The sequence below is a fragment of the Chelon labrosus genome, assembly GCF_963514085.1.
Source record: "Chelon labrosus genome assembly, chromosome: 11".
In the NCBI taxonomy this organism is placed as follows: Eukaryota; Metazoa; Chordata; class Actinopteri; order Mugiliformes; family Mugilidae; genus Chelon; species Chelon labrosus.
The window spans coordinates 20,614,205-20,638,388 of record NC_140344.1 but is presented as its reverse complement, the minus strand read 5'-3'; the positions used below and the strand labels follow the sequence as shown (position 1 = coordinate 20,638,388).

Genomic DNA, 24,184 nt, shown 5'->3' with positions numbered 1-24,184 from the left:
TCCACCAAATCAGTGGCATTAAAGAAAGTCTTCAAAAATGCTTATTATATAACACTTTAAAATATCCAAAAAATGTTAAAGAAAGGCAACTGGACTGAAACTGGCACGACTAGTGTCCATTAACTGTCGAAACTTCAAAAAAGTTGAAGTTTAAACCCCACACACGGCTTGAGACCGAAGCCTCTGACTGATAATGGGTCGTCAGAGCACCATTCATTAGGGAAAGATGACAGGGACAAACAGCCGCCCATGACAAGTAAGTATCTAGCCGTTAACGGACACTAGTTGTGCCAGGTTCTGGTCGTTAACAGAAACAAGTCAAGAGAGTTTCTAATGGGCTACACCCACAGATGTTCCTGTTTAAACCTCAACTTCCAACCAGTCCATTAGTACTTAAAAAGCTACTTGAAAAAAAAAATAAAAAAAAATAATCTACAAGTGCAGTTGCCTTTCTTTAACATTTCTTGGATATACTTTAACATATGTTTCTCTCTGCATCAAAATGTTTTAGAGAGCCGGAAGCTAGAAAGCACTTGTACTGGAGTTTAAACCTGACAGAAGGTCAACTCATAACTTTGTGACATAGGAACCAGACTACAGGGCCTGGAAGATGTTCAATAATTCAACCAATGCCTTAAAACATATTTTTACTATTGATTTTATGGGGGGTAATAACCAGTTCATCCAGTCAGACAGAAGCATGCACTTTCTCTATGAGAAAACAGCTCCAGAAACAAAAATACAAATTAAACCTTTATCTGAAATAGCCTTAAACACACACATCGTGTCATCCCAGGTCTTGCGCGTGTAATCCACAAATGGCCAAGAGGGTGATTCGCAAAAAAGAATGAAGGCAACAGCACACTGAACCCCCGGGAGCAGCGAGGGGACAAATTTCATCTGGATGCTTTATTGGTTGTTGAGACCCCGGTATCTATAGTAGGACATTAAACTGCCTCTTTGACACATTAGGCTGCACTTTGCTACTGTAATCTTGCTCACACAGCAGACCTTGTGGCAGGATATGTTATACGCTGTGCAAGAGTGGATGGTGTTGAACGAATTGAACAGCTGCAATAAGCTTGCATGCAACTGTACTTCTTCTTTTTCAAAGAAATCAGGGAAGACCTATTTCAGAATTATTATTATTGTTTTATTGGTTTTATTGGTATATTGCACCGATGGCCTCTGCAGGGAATCAAATTGTATAAATGTTAAGGAAATGCCGGTCTAATATGGAACACGTAAAAGGAAAATAACTATTTAAGGTTTAGTACCGTCATCGCTCATGCTAGCATATACTACTCACTAGGGGCTGTACCGACTAGTCGACTTCACTGCTGTGCCACGAGGCCATGACGCTCTAAGCAGGAAGTCGACTAGTCGCCGATCACGTGACAATAACAACATGGACGCCTCTTAGAAGACAGGTGAGGAGCCCAGTGGGTCATTGCAGCAAACTAGCAGCGGTTCACAAAGTGTGTGAAAATACGTCACTTAAGATGAAGCCCATTTTACCGTGACATGCAGAATATGTAAGTCAGTGCTGAAATACAACAAATGTAAAATGCACATTCATCTGAAAAGTCATCCGCTAACGCTAACAGAGGAACGGTCCAAATCCTCTCAGCGGCAGTCAATTAACAACTACACCAAACGCCCTGCGGTAACAGAGAAGGAGGCTGCATATCAACAATTAGCTGGTGAATTTCATCGTCTGAAGTTATTGGATTTTAACTGCAGTGCACGGAAAAGGATTTGGAGATGTACCGTTTTCTTTGTTTTATCTCGGCTACATAATCCTATCTTACTGCTGTATTGCTGTGGCAGTAGAGTGTGTCAGACTGACGGTGTTTATGGCGTTGACGTGGGCTAAGGTCGACAGTAGTCCGTGTTCAAACTTCAGTTACCTTGTAGAAAAGCCTCCATAGCTTCCTTTGTGTGAGACGCTACAGCATGTATTGAGGTCAAGACTATAGATTGTTGCTAAGCATTGCTTTCTACATCGACTAGTCAACGTTGACTCAACTTTAAAAAATTCGTTTAACGCCTACTACTCACTGTAGTTCAGTCTTAGTCTGCAGTACGGTTCTTACAATGATTCAGTGCAATTTACCCGAGATGTGTGTGAGTGTCAAACTCTACATGCCATCTGAGTATGACTTTCTACCCTAGGGGGCTGTTAAACATAATTCTTGCAATCGAACACCAAGCTCTTCATTGCTACTGCTACATACCTTGCTGATGGGTTCTGTTTTATAGACGTTTGTAATTGGTCTGTTCTCTTAACGTCTTGAGAATTCTCCAGACATGTTTATGATGAGAACAATATACCTGTCCCTTGGTGACACATTTGACATACACCACGTTTTAATGTCGCTCTTGTTAAGCCTGCGAGGTATGAGGCACTAATTATAACAAGAACACTTCAAACTAACACTAATGGCTGAAACGCATCGCTTTTTTTTGGCACGTTAACATGCCAGGGACGTTGCACACCTGTTTCTGCATTTTCATGAAAGCTATCCCGGTACCATTATTGTTTGCTGGAGTGGGGCTTTTATCCATCATTGCGAGTTGAAATGCACCCATTTAGCCTCCGGCGCACCTCTGTGTCATCCTCCTCTTTCTATCTTTCTTTTTTTTCCCTCTCAAACTTTTTCAGGCTTCCGTTGACCCAATTAGAGAGAGAAGCAAGCACATTCTCTCAAAAAGCTGAAAGGCTAATATTCTATCGCATTAGCAAAAGAGGACAATATTCTGACTGCTGACTTGAATGTACTGGGCGCAGTCGTTCATTAGCCGGTGAGGTTAATTGTGTATTAAGAGCAATGAGGGATGAGATAGATAAAATTGCCTTTTTTTCTTCTTTGGTAATGGAGTTACATTTTAGCTTAAAGGGGGTGACTGGTGAATATGTTTAGACGTTTGCTGCAATATTATTCTGCTGAGTTTTCTTTTAAGCACGGAAGACTACTTTCTAACAAGGAAAGGAATGATCAGTGAAAAGCTATAAATCACTCAAAGCAGCTTCTAAGACATTCTCAATTAATAATAATAATTAAATGATTATATCTAAATATATTTAGTGATATAACAAAGGCAGAAATGTTAAATACTGTTAGGCGGGGAGAATAAAAGATATGCAATTTATACAATCTATAGGCGAAGCCAACGCCGTCCCTGTCCCGGGTTATTCTCTTTACTGCTTTATGTCGTTCAAATAGAATGTATAATGTTGTCCATATTTATGAAATACGCTACCATGATGCATTGGCTGTACCCTGAACATTGTCTAATATCAGTTGTTGAAATTACTTCATAACATGTCCGTAAACTTCAATGGCACACACTCAAAAAATGCTTTTTGGTTAGTAATACTGAATTTAAACATAACCTTTTCTCTTTTTTTGCAATATTAAAACTCTACATGGCACATTTAAGTGTCAAAATTAAAGCCAGCATATTACTTTTAGTCACATGGGCTCATATATATATATATACAAGTATATAACCAGATCCGAAAAAGTGGAGCCAATGAGGAAGTGGTTTAAAGTGTAGTACCACTGATGGTCGCTAAGTGCTAAATCCTAAAAGATAGAAAGATAACAATAGAATTTTTTATTTCACAAGTCAGTATGATATCATTAGCTGTTGCTGCGTTTAGAAATAATTCCATAACTGAGCAGACGTTGGGCCTCAAATAGTGGCATGTGTGGGGGGCATTACTGATTTGACTGACAAGCCGTCCTCAGGTTGTCAGTCAGATCCATCTCTCGCTCTTCGCCCCAACATAGCCACAACTGGCTTTAAAAAAAGAAGATGGCAACAGCTAAACTCCAGGTCACTGTTGCTACATCCATCTCTTAAATGCAGTCTATGCACAAAACACAAATTATAGCCCCTTTAGACCAGTGCTCTCATTTCAGTAGTCTGCTCTCATTTAAACTGCACTTGAACTGAATTAGTATTGACTGTAATGCTAACAGTTATTGTTCTCCAGTGGCTGGTTACAAGAGCATTCCCAGCGTCATCCGTCCATATTTATACGGGGTTTTGAGAAACAGCAGGGTATTAATGCGGTGTTGCATGTAATGCAGTGACTAAAAAGAGGATCTACGGTGACAGAGAGATCTGCAACAAACAAACCATTCGCTTTGTTGTGCCAAATGCACAACCAGGCGTTTTCTCTTAATCCAGAGCAGTTTGACTTGCGATGATAGAATGAGCAACGGCGCTTAAGGGCAGAATAAACAGGCATGCTGACAGAAAAGCACTGGTAACACGGTGTTAGGGTGATGCGTGCTTTGTATAAAATTAGAAAGATCAGCACATGTTATTATCATCTTATATCTGTTCAGCTTTCACCTTATTTTTTCCACACACTTAGGTCTAACCTTAGTAGCTTATAGTCCCATTTACTTCCTAACTTTCCTATTAGAACCAATCACTTACAACCACATATCCATTTTCCCCAAATCAAGCTCCTTAAACCAACCTTCTACCATTATTTTCCATCCTGCTTCTTCCATTTCACCCATCTTTTCCATCAGAAAGAGACTATCAGACAAGATCAGACAAACATAAAGACAAGGAGAGAGCCTAAAGGAAAATATTTCCATGCTTTGTTGTTAGCAGCCATCAGACATAATGATGATAGGCTGTAAGCAGAGGTTTTCCATTGGCCGGCACACAACAGACTGCCATCAGAGGGACCTATCATAAGACTGTCAGCAAACAAAGCCAGAAACAGCCGCTAGGGCTTGAGCGGCTATTGACAGAGAAATGGACAAACACAGGATGATGGATGGCAAATAAGCCAACACGAACTGCAGAAACACAGAATGAAGAAGTCATAAAACAGTAGGCAAATTCCATCTAAATGTAATACAACTTTTAAAATAATTCAGAAGATTGGGAATAGAATAATTAGCGAATTCTACCATTGTGTTAATATTAAGGGATGTTTGCGCTGATTGACTAGGGATGATAAGAGCCACTGGTGCCATTAAACTACTGCAGAACAAGATAGTGAAACAAGCTGATGCAATCTAAAGAGAGCCAGTCAAACAAGGAATGTTACAGTTTCACAATCACTCTGCTCACACAGTATCGGCCACTATTTTTATTCTTGGTCCATGTACATCCCCACAGATGCATGTGACTCTCTAAGGCGCAGGAAGAGGGGAATAAAGAGATAATGGCAGAGAGTGGGAGAGACTACGTGAGGGAGAAAGGTGGATGTGGTTGATGTGCGTGATTATGCACCTGTGTGGGTTTTAATGTCACTTCTGGACCAAGTTTGTGCATGTGTAGGTGGCAGCAACATTGTGCACATCACAATATCAGGGATGAAAAGGACTGGAAGACTGGGTGAACGTATGTGTGAGTAAGGAAGACGGAGTTGTGAGTTTCAGGGACTTCATGAGTGCACTTGCAATCTTTAGCTTATTTGGTGGAATGGTTGCAGTCACTTGATGTGTCTCTTTGTTTTTCACGCACACACAGCCACTTTGCATTAAACTCACACGTAGGAGTGTTAACTGTATTGCAGGGGGAAAAACCAAAGTCATTGTTAAGCAATGAAAACAGGGGTGAGAAAAAGGACAGAGAGTGTTGTATGCAAGCTGAAATTGTGCTTCTCGCTTCTGCGATTGGTTTGTAAGTGCATCCATGCAAACTCAGGTGAAACAGACTTCTGCACGTACAGCATATGTCTTGTGTCTATGTGAGTGGGTGGGATAAATTACTGGGTTTGTCACAACTGGATGAGTGCAGTTAAATTCCGAACAGGATCTTTTACTCAGCTATTAGCAAACGACATGGCGGTTCTCCATCGGCTGCACTATACTAAAGAGAAATGAGCCAAGATTTATCCTCATGCGAACCCAGTGCATATTAGGTTAAAAAAGAAAATTGGACTTGAATTTGTGAACGCTAATGAGATATTTTCACAAGTGTGTTAAAGGTGTTTGAGATCCCTCTCAATCTATCTTGACTGACAGTATTTGAGAGTGGTTTTTAAAGCAAGTAACCTTCCAAAATATAAATTATAAGCTATTCCTTTTGTTTCTCTGATTGCTAGACAGCTGATTCTTCTGAAGTGGATGAAACATCGCCTAGGGACCTAATGCAGTTTTTGCATCTAGAAAAAGTGAGGTTAATTCTCAATGGATTGACTGATATTAATACGGTTGACATTCATCACACACCAAGAATAGCAAACTAAATATTTGAAGGTGTTTAAGGTGGCATTGCGGCTAGAATGTCTGAAGCATATTCTATAGCTCATCACTCAAAATTTTAAGTCTCTATTTAATCACTTGCTTTCTTCCATTTGTAGGACGGCTGTGGTTAGTCACTTTGCACAAGATGTTAAAATGTGTATCATTAGTTCTGTTGGACACGATAAATCACATTTTCTTTGTATCCGGGAACTTTCCAAAATGTGCCAGCAGATATTCAATGCTCGCGTTAAAATAAAAATCTAAACACTGTGCACTCAATTAACCATAGGAAATCACAGCACACAGTGCTTTCAATGAAATGTTACAGTGTATTAAGAAGAAGGCAAATATTGAGTCGTATTACACTCATTTGAGGGAGTTAATGTCTGTTGATAATGTTTAGTTCGGGGCCAAACACTAATGCAGTTTTGCAAGTATTCAAGGGAAATACACTTTAAAAAAACAAAACAAAAAAAAAAACAATCCTGTCTCTGTCTCTGGTGTGTGGTTACAGTTGTGGGCAACTTGTCCCATCAACTGTTCAGGAGAGTGTTGACTACAATTTTATGACTACATCCTTGTTATTGTGACCTTTAGCAGTTAGTTGGGTCTGAAGCAGATCTGGAAGTCCTGTTCTGCAGCTGTCTCTGACTCAAATTGTATTCAAACACAAAACATCTCTATCTTGCTGAGGACAAAGGAGGTACTGGATCTATATTAACATGCACTGATACTTCGTGTAGACCTTTTCAATCCCTTTCTGCGTAAAAAGAAACCTCTGCCTGAATCAGAGAGCTAAATCTAAATCGGGCATAGGAAACACTGAGTCATGACAGCCTCTACGCTCTTTCATTCACATCCAGACTCGCATGCATCTGGCCCAGGAGAGATTTTTGGGGATAGGATGTGGGCGGAGGACGGAAGCATGAGGCAACGAGAAGAACTGAAAACGGGAGGTGTGCGGGAAACGAAGGCAGAGGAGCGTCCTCCCCCCCTCCTCTGCATGGTGAGTCACAGAGAAAAAGGGAGCACTTCTAATGGCCTGCGTAGGTCCCCCGTGCAGACGAGTAGAAATGGAAGAAATGATTGCAGAAATGCTTTTTTATTGAGGGGATGCTGGGATCTCATTAGTCTGGATGGAAGGGAGGTGAGAAGGGCTGTGTCTGTCTGTCTGTCTGTCTGTCTGTCTGTCTGTTTGCCCCTAATTGAGGTAGGGAGGAGGTTGCAAGTGGGTGCAGCAACACTCCCAAATAATCCTCCTCATGATAAATTTGCAAGGCTTCATATTCGAAAAGTGTTAGTGAGGTGATCTGAGGCGCGAAGACGGATAGACGGCAACAAAGAAAAAATAGGAAGGAAGAGATAAATCTGTGAATCTTATTACAAAATTGGGACAATCTATGTATGTGCATGCAATTAATGTTAATCAGGCAATATTTACACGGATTGATAGTTTATTTCTTTAGGTATTTCTACTACCAGAGCTACACAACTTATATAGTGTTTTGTTTTTTGTTCTTTTGTTGTTGTTTTTTTACACTGAATGCATCGACTACTTGTTTGATTGTCAAAAACTGAAATGAACTCAAGTGGGTCATCCTCAGATAATTGGGTAACGTGCGGCGTAATCTTGACACAAGGACGTAGTTCAGTCGCTGGGATGTAAAAGCTCTCAAAGTGGCTTTATTATTAAATAGCAACAGCCAAAATGTAACTGCCTCGTCTGTAATGTACATGACTGCAGGGCTTATCTAATTATGGAAATTAAACCGCATGATGCCATGACAAATCCATCAGGTTTTTTCACTTTTAATTAACGGTGCAACATTATGCTAATCAATGTTGCAGGCATTTAATGCACAGCACCAAGTTCCAGGGACCATTGTGCCATGAATGTTACTCAGCATATTTTCAAGTACACTAGTCTGTGCATAGTACAACAAAACGTCTCTTGCCCTCTCTCTCCCTCTCTCTCTCTTTCTCTCCAGTGCTACCAGCCACACAGCCTTGGCACAAAAGTTATGATGGGATTATAATAAGTATCATCATAAGTTGACATAAGCAGTAATATCAATGACCATGGCCGTGGCCTGACCGTGGCTGTGCTAGGGTTTTATGATGATCTCCCAACGTTCAAATCCAAGCTCGATACAACAACAGCGTGATCAGCAAGGACACCAAATCATAATGTGCTTGATAATTACCATAATTGTCAGTGACCTCACTTCAATAATGTAAATAACTAACACCCTTTATTTGGTTTACTACATCACCATATCTACTCTCTTCTCTTTTCACCGAGCCTTGTTTTGTCGGACTGAAATCTGAACTGCCATATCAGTTTAGTTGATGTGCACAGCACAAGCATAATTAATACTCCTGCAACGGGAAGATTAAATTTAATTTTCTGCGAATCTTGATTGAGAAGAATCACTCAATCAAATCAGAAGAGAAAAAGAAACACGGCAGAAATAAACATAATTTAAAGAATAATTACTGATAACACAGAAAGAACATGGGCATAATGTCTTTCACATTTCCATCTAACTCTGCATTGTCCTCCCTTGCATCTAGCGAGCTGCATAACTGGCCATCTAAGTGGATTCTGGATCTTCTAGAGTATTTGAGCAATTTTATAACATCAAACTGAGTTTCAAGAAAATTGTTACTGTTGTTTAGATATATAATATGCCAAGCTAGCCTGACAGCCAGCCAAAAGTTACTGTTCCCACAAAAGAAGATCTATCAGGCCAATCAAACCGTTTGTGCAGACTTTATATGAAGAAAGATGGTTAGATTCTGCAACTGCATCTTTTGTGAAAGATATTGAAAGCAAAGTAACTTTAAAGGACAAAAGGTTAACAGCGATGTCATGATTTTTTTGCTCTGATCAGTTGTTGGACTATCAAGTTGCTTGCAGAGGCATCTTTCTTCTCTGTAGAGATTGAAACATACCCCATAAAAATGAAATCCAAATGGCGTGCGAATCCATCGGCCTACTGGGCCTTTCTGTGTGGAGTTTGCATGTTCTCCCTGTGTCTGCGTGGGTTCTCTCCAGGTTCTCCGGCTTCCTCCCACCGTCCAGACACATGCTGGTTAGGTTAATTGGTGATTCTAAATTGTCCGTAGGTGTGCATGTTAGTGTGAATGGTTGTCTGTCTCTCTGTGTTAGCCCTGCGATAGACTGGTGACCTGTCCAGGGTGTATAGCGTGTCAGTGTATTTCATCTTTCGTTGTATTGCTCTTGCTTTTTGTTAAGTTGTTGGAGATATGGCCTATCTATGGTCCTGGTGTCCTGCTAGACTAGAACATGAGGACTGAATGCAAAGTAAATGCACACACTCTCTGGAGAGGGATTGAAACTCTGCTCTCTTTGGTAGGATCATAAATCTCCCATTACAGCAACACTACACACACACACAAACAAGAAACACGCACGCACAAATAAATGAGAGCTCTAAATCAGTCCTTGCTAAAATCTTTGACTTCTGAAGTGTATACATATGACTGCCTCTAGTATATCATCAGATTAACAGCTAAATTACCCCTGAAGTCTAACACACTGTGTCATTTTGCTTGCCTACATTGAATACAACCTATTAGCTTGTCATGAGAAAGACTTACATATTCACCCACTTGCCAGTTCATTAGGTACACTAGTGAAATACAATAATATAACGGTCCTGCACTAAATTGTAGCTTCATGAAAGTATTCAGCATTTATCTGAAATAAGCGAACTGTGTTACCGACACATGTTCCTATTATTTTGACAACACTGTTTCACTCAATGGGCTAAATAACAGAAACGTTCAATTCAAACTGATCACACAGCTGAATTACCACCTTTCTTACGTTTACCTAATGCTCTGGCAAGTGAGTGTATTTTTACAGAATAAGATTTAAAGTCATCCGTACTCATAAGCACTTTACAAAACAACAAACATCTAGTCTTCTCAGTACTGTGATCTTCATACTGAATCACTGGTTCGAAAACTAATCAGCACCCAAAGATCTAAATAAACCAACTAAAATTCAAATTGTAAATTCATTCCAGGAAGAATCTGCATCATTTCAGAATTCATTACTTGGGAACTCATTATTTGTTCAATGTTGTGTAACAACCAAAATGACTTTGCTGCGCCTCCTGCCTATGATTGTTTATTGGTTGTTCCATCTCTTAAAATGCATGTGATGGTTTTAATTGTCTGCACATAACGAATGTGTTTATTAGGGTTTGACTCCAAGTGTTTCAAATGTCGTGACGTGTGGTTTTCACTGTCAAGAACTTAGATTTAATTGCGTATCTATTTGTGCGGCTGAAGATGGTGCAACTCATATACATACAATTGGAATTCATTAAAATGTGTTTGAAAGCATCTTTTTAGAATGCTTAATGCAGAGCTAAGAAAAATAACTGTGTTAAAAGCCAATGAACGGCATCTAAATCTAATTAATGAAGTTAATTTGCCTCACCAGCACACTTCCATCAGTTCTATCCAACCTTCGACAACATCCATAGCAGCAAAAAGTTTACACGAGGACATGTATGTCACTTACCATATGGAATGACTGTGGCAAAAATCCAAGGCAGACATGATCTGTCTGAAGAATTTCCTGGCCTCTTTAGGCGTTAACCTGCCTTTCTTCACCAAGTAGTCGAACAGCTCACCACCAGACACATGTTCTAGCACAAGGTACCTGTAAAAACAGAGGGGGGATCAGAGCAAGAAGTAAGTCCCATACACAAACAAAGAAATTATTTCAACTGTAAAGACAAGAACAAAAAAACCCTGCACTCTACAGAGTCCTCTAATAACGCCGTGAAGTAAAGGCAAACCTCAGACCTCAGATGTCTGTCGGAACCGGTGCAATGTGGGAAAGACGATTCCCTCAAAGCCATTATACACAGAGAAAACACCCAGGATCAGTGGCGTGATCTTCCAAAAGCCACTTCATGTTGACTGTTTACTTTTTATTTTGTCATGTGTAAGCTGTTCCCTCAGTCAAAGAGTGAAGCATGCCAACATTGTGTTGTAAATACATGGGAAGGATTGAGATACGCCGGAGGCTCTAATCTTCAACGGGAGGCATCAGAAGGATGACACTGTTTTATTAAAGGCGGGAAAGTTGTGTGAGAAATTCTTAGATATAACCGACTTTTCTGCTAAGGTACAGATGCTGTAACCTTCTGTAAGAGTCTCAGCACTTGGGTTAATAAAACAAAAGAGACAAAAGAAGAGGAAAAGTTCTTTGATTAAGAATATACTGTACTGGTGACATAATTTTCTGTGTATTGTAAATTATATTATGAATACCATCTAGTTCTTTTACATTTCAAAAACAAGCATACACAAGAGCATATTCCTTTGCTATTGCTTTTCAGGTGGCCTTTGCGTCTGTGTCGATGGGTTTCTGTAGAGGCACTCTGTCAAGCTGACTATATGGCCATGCTCCGGGGCTCCAAGGGGACAGAGAGGAGATGAATCTCCGCTGACCCGGGCCGAAAGCCGCACCCGTAGATTGAAAGGCAGCAGTGCCCTGAACCTGCTCAGGCCTCCGCTGCTCGTATATCGTGTACTAAAACTCCCTCCACCTTAACTAGCATAAATTGAAATTCAAGCAGTAAAGTACCTGTTTTCACTCCCCCTGCCTGGATGTGTTTGGCTACATGCATATACTCAGTGTTATTGATTAACATATGGTGTTGCAGACTTTAATTGGCCGCAGAGCATTTGCTCACTGAACAACCCTAAATCTTTAAAGCCAAAAAAAAAAAGAAAAAAAAAGCCAACCGTGGCAAAATCTCAACAGCTTTGGCACAAACAAGAACCAGCCCAGACACGAATGAGGAAACACAAGTTACAAAAACGTGCAAATACTTGAAAAATAACGTCATTTAAATTCATCAAAGTGTTGCAGGCATTTCTGCTACTCAGTAACCTATTAGCAGGGCTCTCCGCTGATTATATCCTGTAACTCTTCTGATTAAAACTGTTGTATAATCTCTTCAGTGACTAAAAGCAGCAAAATTTCATGTCATGTCAAAGTAATTTCACCAGGTTTATCCTTTAAAAGGGGAATCTATTACGCTTACTTCCAGCTCTATGCTTTTTACTCTGAGACTCCATCGCTTTGTACGATTTACAGGATAAATAAACCCTTGTTTATCTTTTATTTATTAGCCGTTTTGCCGTTCCCTGAAAACGTCCTAAAAGCCCTCTGATTGGCGGGGTTTACCGAAGCCTCATCCTATTTCTGTTGCGGAGGATCCCGAGATAAACTGTAATCCCTCCAAGTAACATAATTTTCTTTTCCTGATTGAAAAGGGCACTGCTCAGATCCAACCACACAGTATATGTCAGAATCAGAGCCAATCTTGGAATAGGGAAGCTGGCAGTATGTACATCTATAGCAAGAAAGACGAGAAGACTGTAGTTTGACTTAGTGGGCATGCTGTGCCTGGAGCAGATGATGGTATAAAGAAACTGTGACGCGCTTTTACGTACAGACATTTACATAATGTTTACCTGATTATTTGAAACTCTGTTTTAATATGAACATCTGACATATATTAAGAGAAATAAAGGATGGTTGCATTACAAAATATGTGGGCATACAATAGAAGTTTAAAAGCTATATTATTCTAATAGTCTAGAAATGTTATCAAGTTGGTTCTGAATATGAGAAATGCAAGTATTTTCAGCGCGTGACCCATACTCGGATTAGCACAGCATTAATAGTCTTTTTTTAAACTCACAAGTGCCTTACAAGACTTTTAACTGCAGTATACATAGGTTCTGGATTACTTCTAATTGTTATCAATAATTTACTTTTAAGGCTTGAACTAAGATCAATAACTCTCAAACAACAATGTAATGCTGCATTAATAATTGCACCTGAAGAGATTTTGCATCATCATGCCCCAATAGTAGCAAGTTAAACAGAGATAGCGACAGAATAACTTATCTGCTACCATTAATCCCTTAGTTTCCATTTCAACACATCTATAATAAAACAGCTGACAGCGACACTATTACAAATCCAGTGTAATCCCATGCATTATGGTCTAAAGCTAGAAAGCATTTTTTTTTCATTCTCAGAGGCATAATTCATACCGACGCCATGATGTGTTCCTTCATTCATTCATTTGTTGCAATGAAATGTCCATAAATAAAATATTGGTGGACTATTTATCAAACTCATTCCACTTCTCTTTCTTTCACCTCTTGTGCGCGCGTGCGTCACTCCAGCCGTGCCAGGAGAATAATAAATCTTTAAAGCTCTGGGACTGCTAGCGCCAAACATGCTGTATGTCTATCAATTATTGCCTTTCAAGTGGATATATCAGAGTTAGAATCTGAACCACGTTAAGAGCGAAATTACATCACTGATATGAAGTGTGTTCGAGCCTCTCGTGATGCAAATGTAAAGCAATACGTCTTCTGTGGCACTACTAGTGACCATCTGTCAGAAGTGATGAAGGAATAGGCCCAAAATGTGATTTTAATAATCCAATTATAGGATGAATCATAATATTCTGCTATTCCTATCATCTTAAAAGATGACATGTCGAGGACTGCATGTCCAATCCCGTTTGGCCTCTAAGCTCAAGATGAGAACTAATTGAATTAAGTTGACAAACAGTCCTCTGTAGATCAAGAGGTCTACTGTGAATGACGGATGGGAATGTCACTCACCACTGTTAAAGTTAGCAAACAGATTTATGTGTGTCCGCTTGTGTGTGTGTGTGTAGCTGTGAGAGCTGGCTCTCTAAGGCTAATGCTTCTAAATGCAATGGTGTTGCCTTTGATAAACGTGCCATGGTGTTTACATTACGGAGCCGTCCTCTCCCCATTAGCAGTCCCCCAGCGTGCCCAACCAAATTAAATGCTTTATGCCAATGCTAATGGAGCATCCACCCCTCCAAGGCTATCGTTGTTGCCCTGCAATCATAACACACCAATCACAGCTGCTCTGCGGGCCAGTACAATGATCTGTGGCATTTTAAAGGCTTCTCTAGCATCCAAAACAGCACTCGATAGTAATGATATCTGTGAGGCACAAAAGATTTTATACAAACTTATAGCCATTTAATGTGTGCCATCTAGTTAAGTTTTATAGATAAAATTTTGACCATAGTCGACTGATACTTACAAGTACTTTTTATTTTCGTAGACGTCATGTAGCTTTAAAACATGCGGGTGTTCTATGAGCTTCAGGATAGCTATTTCTCGCTCCACCTGTATGAGAGAGGGATAGGTAGAGAGAGAGAGAGAGAAGAAGGAAAGAACAAAAAGAGTTACTGCAGCATCAAGACATTTAAATAATAATAAAAAAGAAAGCTCCACCAGCAATAGTCCTGATCTACCCTCTTAAACCACACCCTTGCCCTCACGGGTGCTAAACTGAAATAACAGGGAGAAAACAGGTTGCGATAGGGTCAAATAATCATTTTTGTGGAGCTACCTGTGAAGGTGACCCATTAGAAAGACACCAGTCTGTAATAACACCTCACACGTGCGGCACGAGGGCTTTACGAGGAATAAGTAAACCAAAGAAAGGAGCTGATTGGCACTTTCTTCAGTTGGATAGAGATAAGGTTTGACCACTGCTATCTCACGGGGTGAAATATGCTTTGCTTCAAAAAAAAAAAACTGAGGTTGCATGTGTCTTATCTTACACACGCTCCCCCAAAACAAGCCTCGCTGAATACTTTCACATTTTACAATCTGGTGAGTTTTTTTGAGGTGAACATAAATCAGCTTGTTTTGATAAGAAACTTGAAGGCGAATAATCTGTCAGAATCAGACGTTCCACATTTTAACATTTCTGTCTGCTTAGAGTACAGACTGTGGGTGAATAGGGGTGAAAATGTCCACTCAGGTACACCAACGTCTCCCAAAAGAAGCTTTTTTTTTTCCCCTAGCAGCCTGTCTGAGACATTGACTGTACATACAAACACAACACTGTTTGGAAAAATCAGATGGCTGAACACACAAGTTCCCAAGTTGTTGTTTTTTTTTTTTGCTTACAAAGCTGCTGAAAGACGTGTACTGCAAAGGCTAAATTTCACCAAAATCGAGCCGATCAGTTTGCATTTGTGTCAGCATCTCCAGAGGTTGTTGTCAGCATGTGTAGCTGCCACTGAAAATCAGCATGGGACCCACTTCGACAGAAGCCACCGCTTATCTTCAGCACCCTATGGACCTGCTCTCCTTGGGGTTATCGGCTCATCCTTCTCTACCCTCTGTCCATCCTCTCTTTCACCCTCAGTGTCTAACTTTGACTGACAACGGAGGAGATGAAAGAACAGTGTGAGATAAAGGCCTCTCTGCCTCATCTCAATCTCATCAAAGTCGATTTCGCTATGTCGCTTGCCTGTGACAGCCTTCACGTTGCTTTAATGTCACACTCAGCGTGGCTTAGCTTTATGAACACTCATGTGGAATGAAGTAAGAACTTTGATGTGCCAGCTAACTATGTTTCTGTTAAACTCCCACAAAGCCCCTTCCTTGACTGGACATAAAATCACTCAAATCAAGTCCCTCCCCGTTAATTATTCATACATTCACATTGTTTTCTCATCAGAGCTGCTTCTGTTTGTGATCTCTGCCTGCTCTGGCAGGTATTACAGTCTATCCTGACAGACTATTCATAATTACTTTCTGACAAATAACAACACACACATCCCAGCTCCTTATCAAAGGCAACATGTCGCAAAAGCTTATGATAAAAACCTGCTGAACTAGCATGCAGTCAGTGACTGAAGAGGAAAATGCAGTGCAGGGAGACTGCGGTTGAAGTCTGAGGCAAGAAAAAAAATGTCACAGGAGAATATAAACTTACATGTATTATAAAACAAGGCACACCTCTTGGCTAAAAAGGGTGAAGTGGTAAGTGCTTAATTAGCACTAGCATGGAGTAACAGTGGGAGAAAAGGCTAGAATAATCAGGGCTTATGATGAGTGCTACACTAATGAGTGCTATCAGGAGCACTGCACCGTGCCACTTTCTCACCTGAGGAAAGGTATGGGTGGCCAACTTTCAGCTATTAATATACTGTATGTAGGTTATCAATGTTATACTCATTTTAATTTGATGACGGATTATATATATTTAAATGCTCTGGTGGGGCTCAGGACAGCAACCATAGAACAACTGATTTAAATGTAGTTTATGGCTCTGTGTGGATCCCTCACCAGTCTGACCTGAGCCCTCAAACACAGTATCATTTGCTGTTAGATCGTGATCTATCCTGTCTTCATGTTGGGTACAGTTTATAAATGTCTCCACTATTGTACCATGTGCCATAAATCTTGTTTTGGAGAGGCTCATTTGCTGTTTTTCAGAGAAAGACTCCTACTTCAACCACTAACCAGAGTATTTTAAAATCTTGTATTTTTATGGGTATTTAAATTTGGATTAGATGTGAACTTGTAGAGCAAAGATAATTAAGGCGACCCCAGTGTGCAGTAAATGATAGGTAAGGTGTGCTGTTATTTTGGAGAGATCTGTGTGGGGGACCTTCATCGATAAAACACAAACAAACTGTCTTGCGTTATGATCCGATGCAGTAATGAGGTGGAAAAACGCTCTGACAGGTTTCAAATGTTTAACTGCTATTCATAAAGTAGATGCTTCGTAGCTTCCACTTATTTTGGCACATGATTTGCTTGGGCAGAGCGTGGGTATCAGACCGAGCCGACGACTCGTGCCAAAAGCATGACAATTAGCAAACAGTGTGCTGTTAAGAATGAGCCAGTGGCGGCTAGTTCGCTAGCTGGCATCAGGGGCTCCCTGCAACGAGACTAATGCTAACCAGCACTCAGGGAGAAATGAGCTGTCAAGGTGCGGCAGTGCCAGCATCTGGCTTCGTAAGCTTCCTCTAAGCGCCTTTCTTTAGTTAATTGAAATAAGAGAAATGGAGCCTATTGTGAAGACTTAACTGTACAGCAGCCAGTTTATTGCAAGATTAGCAGTTGATTAACATGCTAGATATATGTGAAGCAACCCTTGCTATTTGCTATTACCACTCATCTGAGTAGCTTCTTCAGTTCAGAATACATGCAAAACATAACTTATAAGTTACAGACAACTAAGAGTAACTGCATTACTCCGCACACACTGATTTTTAATCCCTATGAAATGCCCAGACATCCAACTCCTCCAAATTTTTATGCTAGTACAGTACAAATGCCAGGTGGCATTCCTGTCTTGGCCTGCTTCCTGTACAAGGCACACTCTCTCATTAAGTTCCACATCTGCGAGAGTGGATGGTTTCCTCCAGTCGCCATATCTCCACAGCACTTCATTAAGCCTTTATTTGCAGGCACTTGGACACCGTTCACTGAGACACACACATGCACATAAACAGATGGACACGGGGTCAAATGAACACAGAGCTTCAATTTAAATGTTTCCTCTCTTTTTTTTATTTTGTTCCTTCTTGTGTTTTGGCTGTAGAAATTACAGCCAATTTGGTCAGGTTCCTGATAACTAAACGGGTTTGCAGGGCAGAAAAAGAACGCCTCATCAGAAACCAGAGATTGAGCGTAAAGCGCAGTGGATATTGCTGTGGAGTGGACATCATTAGCGGAAGACATCAGAACCGGAGCTTGTTAGTGGCCGAGCTGATTGGCAAAGCTTCGACCCACAGGGATTCCTATCAGTGTCATATCCTGCCACACTTAGTGGATCAATAGGTTGGGGTAGTGGTGGTGAATCTTGTAGAGGTGTTATCTGCAACTATGATGGGTGCGGGCAAGTGACAAAAATTAAGCTGTGTGATTCACAAAGAGAGTGATTTTAGGAATCCTAGACTTTAATAATAAAGTTGTACGTCTCATGCCAGTTATTACTTGTAAACAGACACTAGTAGAATAGTGAAATACGACTATGTAGGAGAGTACGGGGAAGACATAATGAGGCAAAGCAGTAACCAGCTCCAAACACAAAAGATGAAAGTTTTGCGTAGTTCCATCAGATTGCCATTGATTCTTAAAAATTACAACCCTGAACATGAATAATTGAGCGGACAAGCAAAGAAATGACTGGCAACATCAATAGTTTCATCGCTGTGGCTAACAGTCCAGTGACAAGAGGACAGAAGATAAGAGACAGCCAGACAACAACAAAGACGCAAAGAGATTAGATTCATGTCACAGAGCGTCCGAACAGAGAAAACCAGCCCAAAGTCTCAAAGGGGAAAATATTGGATCACAGGCTCTGTCATCTCTCATTCTCCACTTATTGCACCTTGCGCTGTTTCTCTCGCCTTTCACTCTCACGCAGACACAGAAGGAAAACACAGACGTTTCTGTCACCTCCCCCAGGCAAGTGGGTGAATGGTCCCTTGATACTGAGATCTGAGGATCAAAGTCCACAATGCATCCATGTGTATCAGATAAAAAAAAAAAACTGGGGTTGCTTGGCTAACGTGGAGGCAACAGCGCATGCAAGAAATAGATGGAAAAACAAAAGACAGACAGAGGGAGGCTGAGGAGTGAAAGTGGAAAAGCATAATTCAGGTCCTTCTCAGCTGTGGAGACGAGTAAAAGAAATGCAGCACGGCCAAGTGGCAGTGCCAGACTGATCGCACCAGCCAGACCCCCTCCCCCCCGCTGCCCCTTGGGTCTTGCCGCCACTTTTGTTGTTAATTAATACAACATCGAGAAAAGACAACCTTTTTAGCAGCGCCGTACAGGAAACAGAGCGTGAATGATAACAGGTAAGGCGACGAGGCAGTAACATGAGGAGCTAAAAGGATGTGACAATACAGGACACCAGAGACCACTCCAACTAGATGGTTTTGGTTCATCTGGAGGACAAAGTAACGCTTAAAAGGGAAACTGTGCATTGCACTGGTATGGTTTACTCAATGTTGTGTTTGTGTGTGTGTGTGCCAAGCCAATTCCATTGTTAAAAGTGTCTCATTTGATTGATTTGACACAAAAGTAAAGATGGAAAGAACAGCAGGAAGTTCATTCATTCATTTTCTGTAACTGCTTGTCCTCTGGAGGGTTGCGGGCGGGCTGGAGCCTATCCCAGCTGTCACTGGGAGAGAGGAGGGGTACACCATGGACAGGTTGCAGGGCTAACACAGAGAAACAGACAACCACTCACACTCACATGCACACTAAAATCACCATTTAACCTAACGTGCACGTCTTTGGATGACGGGAGGAAGTCGGGGTACCCAGAGAGAAGCCATGCAGACACAGGGAGAACATGCAAACTCCACACAGAAAGTCGGCCGATGGATTCGAACCCAGAACCTCAGCAGGAAGTTCTATATGGTAAATAAATACAAAACGTATCGGTGAAGGAGAACTTAGATGGGGTAATGGCTGGAGAGGAGGAGAGCAGAAAGGGAGGAGACGGCACAGCTTGGCTACTGGTTCACAGACCAGCTTGTCATCCATTCATACTTGTGACATGTGGACACTTTACTGCATGACGCACACACACTGTACACACACACACACACACACACACACATACACCACTGATCACGACAAGCCACATCCATCCATCCATATGCCGGTCACTGAGCCAGTGGGGCAGAATCTGTGTTTTTTTGCCAAGGACAGGAGGTAGCCAAGCTGGTGTGTATGCATGCATGTGCAGTTCTGTGTGTGTTCATACACGCATGTTAACGGTATAGAGTTTAGAGGCTGTAGGTTGCAGTATGTCAGGGTTTGTAACCCAGAGGGAGGTATATTTGTTTCAAGGGCAAACATACATAATCTACTTGTTACAACCTTGTAGAGAGATATCAGTTCCACCAAGTCAAGTCTCAGTTCTAGTTGTTGTGCGGGGCATGCTCCCCAACCTCGAGATGTTATTAATATGTTTCTGGCAGAACCTGCTTATCCAGAATTGGTTTAGAAATTTACAAAGACAGGCTCAGGGCAATTGATTTAACAGTGTTTGGTGTACGCATTAGGTAGGTAGCTAGTCGCACTGTGGGCAAAACAAACACAAAATAAAATTTGTATGATTTCATTCCAGTCAAAGTCACTGAGCTGGGGAAAAAAAAAAAATAGTAATCTCTCCTACTTTCATCTTTATCACTTTTTCCTCCAACCTTGTGGACCTCGCAAGTACACAAACGCATATACACACACATATAAACAGTCGGTGTGCGCGGCGGGCTTTTCTGATAATCACTTTATCAGTCATCCTTTGTGAAGAAGAGGTAAATTCCCTACACGGGGGAGTTTGATCAATGCCAGAGACATGTAAATCGATCCGGACATAGTCTCTGCTTGCTGGCTAGTCCTTATTCTTTATCCACCTCCCACTCTTTCAAATTGTACTCATTACCCCTTCCCACCCAAGACCAATTTTGAGAGTCCTCCTCCTCTTTATCTTCTTCTCCTATCCCTCATTTATTCTGTTTCGCGCATTCTGTCTCTCTAATCATGTCTGAGACGTGTTTCTGTGCTGTTGACAGATCCATCAGGATGACACTTAGTCCACTGGAAGGCCACATCATTTCACACTAACAGACATGTCCCTGGGTAACCTTGGCCCTAATAGAGTCTAATGGCAGAGGTCTTTCACGCACCGAGGACAATGTGTATAATCATGAACCTCTTTAAGTCTACTGCACAGACTTATAGATCGGGTGGAGCGGGACAAGCTGGAAAAATTGTAAACCGAGTGTGTTTGCGCACGTGAATGGCCGTGCATGTCTTTGCGCAAAAGCGATCAGCAGGATGAGTGATTTATCAGTGACAGGCAGGCAGTGGATCCCTTTGGCAGCTGTGTTTTTGTGTCTGAAGTCCTTCTGTCAACTGATTCATTCTGTCAGTCGCTCCCTAATTTCATACGAGAGGACTGGTGAGGTGACCTTGAATTGTGGGGAGATGTGAAATGTGGATTAATGAACTGGATTTCACAGAGTAGACAGAGGGAGAGCACAGAACAGAATGCAATGATCAGATCTGAAGGTCATCTATATCAGTTACAAAAGTGTAAATCTAATAACATACAGTATTCTACATTTGCATGCGAGCCGTTTGTTTTAAAGAGCAGCACAGAGAGAAAAAATTGGATTCTCACAGGAAACGTGTATTAAATGCCATCTGCTGTCTTATTTTGTGAAAAGTTTCTTTTCCCCTTTCCTGCCAAACGTATATTAAAATACTGGTTTTGCTTTGAATTGGTAATTAGTAAATGCTTTATGTGAAGAAAAAGTTCATCTGTGGACGAACCATTGATGGGAATAGTAGAAATGTGAACCACACTTGTGCTGGTTTGGTAAAGTGATGTGAAAACTTAAAATGAGTAATGTGGACTTTTTAGTGTTCTAATTCAGGCAGACAGTAGTAATGAGCTGACAGCAATTGACTTACCAGGTAATTAACTTCACATATTAATACATGGCTTATTCATTGACACATAAGCCGCAGACGGACAGAGGAGTCGATACTGGATAGACAACTGGTCAATAGGTAAGACTGGTCAACTGAAACAAGTTTGCAAATAACTTTCGAATTACCCTCATAATGTAATCAATGAGTTCTTTTCGTTTCCACACTTGTTAATTAGCTTGTACCCTGCGTCTCTGACACATATAAGCTACACTCTGTACTACTTTACCTTAAGAATCGCAATACACATTTGTAAAATCATACAGTGTCTGAATATACGCTCATATGCACATAACAATTCACTGCACTAAAACATAGCTTCATGAAGGTTCTCGTATTCAGCATTTGTTTAAAATAACATAGAGAGCTGTAGATTGAATTGTGTTTTTATTTTGTAGTCGTATTGAATTGTATTGTGTTGTACCGTCAACCTCACTTTTGTGTTTAATTACCACCTGATCTTATGCTATTTCAGCATAAACTGAACACTACGCCGGTCACAAAGGGGGATTCGGTGTAGGACATTGGAATGCATTAGTTCTTACTAGTATACCTAATGAACTGGCAAGTAAGTGTATTTGTATACATGTATTTGTGTTTCCTGTTTAGGTGAGTGAGTGTAAGTGAGTGAGTGAAAAAACAACAAGAGTCCTTATTAGTGTTTTAGCACAAGAGTTATTCGCAAACCATCCTCACATGAAAATCTTCCAAGCCAATGCATGTTGACCTCCCCCTGGTGGCTAGCCGCAGTATAGGTCATAAGCTCCACCCCCTCCCATGTTACTGGATAGGACTTGGGCAAAACTAAAACACTGAAGTACACATCATGCTGATGTACGCGCACCACTATCAGGCAGTACAGCACAAACTGTGGCTCCAAAACGTTTTGGCACAGCCCTTATCCCTGCAATTTTAGCCTCAGTGTGGCCAGTCGGAGGAAGTGGAGATGTGTCGTCCATATTTTTATACAGTCTATGTGGATTTTAACACGCTGACCACTAAAGCACAAATATATCAGAACGAGTTCCCAATGCATTAATACAGCCAATTTCACAGTTTATTTGCCTTTGGCTAGTTACTCCAGAGAAAATTAAATGTGTTGAATACAGATGTCACCAGGATGTCCTGAGGTTCATGCATATAATACCATTCAAGGAGATGGTCCATTCATTCATTTTCAGTAACCACTTGTCCTCTGGAGGGTTGCAGGTGGGCTGGAGCCCAAGAATTGGCTTGGCACCCACACACAAACACAACATTTAGTAAACCACACCAGTGAAATGACAATGCAATGCTCTGCTGGAAAACTTGTGGACCTGGCATTTGTGTGGATGTTAGTTAGACATGTACCACCCACCTAGACCAGACCAGGCACCCCCACCCAATGACACCAGCGGGATGCAGCCTGACACAAGCACAACACACGAAAATGGTTTAGGAACAACTAAAAAACTAGATCACTAGATCCCAAACTGATCAAGTATCCGCAGGATGACCCACAGAGGCCCCTCCTCTCAACCCATAGGACCCAAAGGCCCCCACTAACAACATTCTGTTGCCAGACACCACAGGACACCCTCAGAAGGCCCATGTCCATTCTCTGATGAGTCACAACTGTTTTGGAGTCACAAGGGCGGCCTACACAATATTAGGCAGGTGGTCATAATGTTATGCCTGATCAGTGTATTTGTGTGTAGGTTTTGTGTGCGAGTCTGAACAGCACCGCTCTTAATGTTTACTTCGGTTGCTTTTTCCTTAAATTCCACCACAGTGTGCATATAATTATGCATTCATCAGCATAAATGGAGAGAACTGCAAACTACTACTGCATGTTAAGAGGCAGGGTACTGGAAGTGCGTGTCTTTGAATGGAAGCAGTGTGATTTGAAAACAGATGACAGAGACAAATTTAGCTGGAGTACATCTTCCTCTCAAGGGAACATATTGTACCCATTCAGTTATCAGTCCAGATACTGGATAATGGATTATCACAATATTCAGTGGTTGATAGAAAACTCAAGTAGGCCTACAGTACACGTTAAAAACACACCTTAGTGGGTCCACAGGTAATATAAGGAAGTTAAATAAAATTCCCAGAGCTAAACGATGAGATAAACAGACATAAAAAGCAAACTAAACTTTGAAGGAGAACTTTGCTGATCTCCCCATGAAAGCACCACTCCACTCAAGGGAAGAGGAATTACATAAAATGTCACCCTTCACTCACAAAGGAGAAGCAGAAAAACAGCAACAACAAATGAAAAAGCAAATAAAGCTTTCTCATCTTTCTGACAACACGGCGGCTGCTGCCTTTGAAGAGAAGAAACAAATGCCATCGATTTCGACGTCTGTCTGTCTCCTGGCGAGCTCAACGGGGGAGCCCACTGTATCTTCTGTTCTGCTATCTGCCATTTCATTATTTTGTCTGCGCTGCATCGCTGTTTTATCACGATAAGGTAAAAATCAGTCAAACAACACCGCGCGCGTTTGATGAGGTTTGTCACCACAGTGAGCAACTAAAAGAAGAAGCAATGTTCTACAAGTACGCATCCGAGAATCCAAGCGTCTTCTGTGTCTTCA

The 24,184-nt window shown here is 41.1% G+C and overlaps 1 protein-coding gene across 1 annotated transcript in view; it reads right to left on the bottom strand.

The window, feature by feature from the left end:
* brsk2a (BR serine/threonine kinase 2a) overlaps nucleotides 1-24,184 on the bottom strand; it is a 157,630-nt gene that overhangs the window by 37,227 nt on the left and 96,219 nt on the right. Inside the window, exons 3-4 of the mRNA XM_084554413.1 lie at nucleotides 14,383-14,468; nucleotides 10,786-10,926 (exon numbers count right to left, since the gene is read on the bottom strand). Of these exons, the coding sequence (XP_084410539.1) occupies nucleotides 10,786-10,926; nucleotides 14,383-14,468 (227 nt within the window). The remainder of the gene's footprint in view (nucleotides 1-10,785; nucleotides 10,927-14,382; nucleotides 14,469-24,184) is intronic.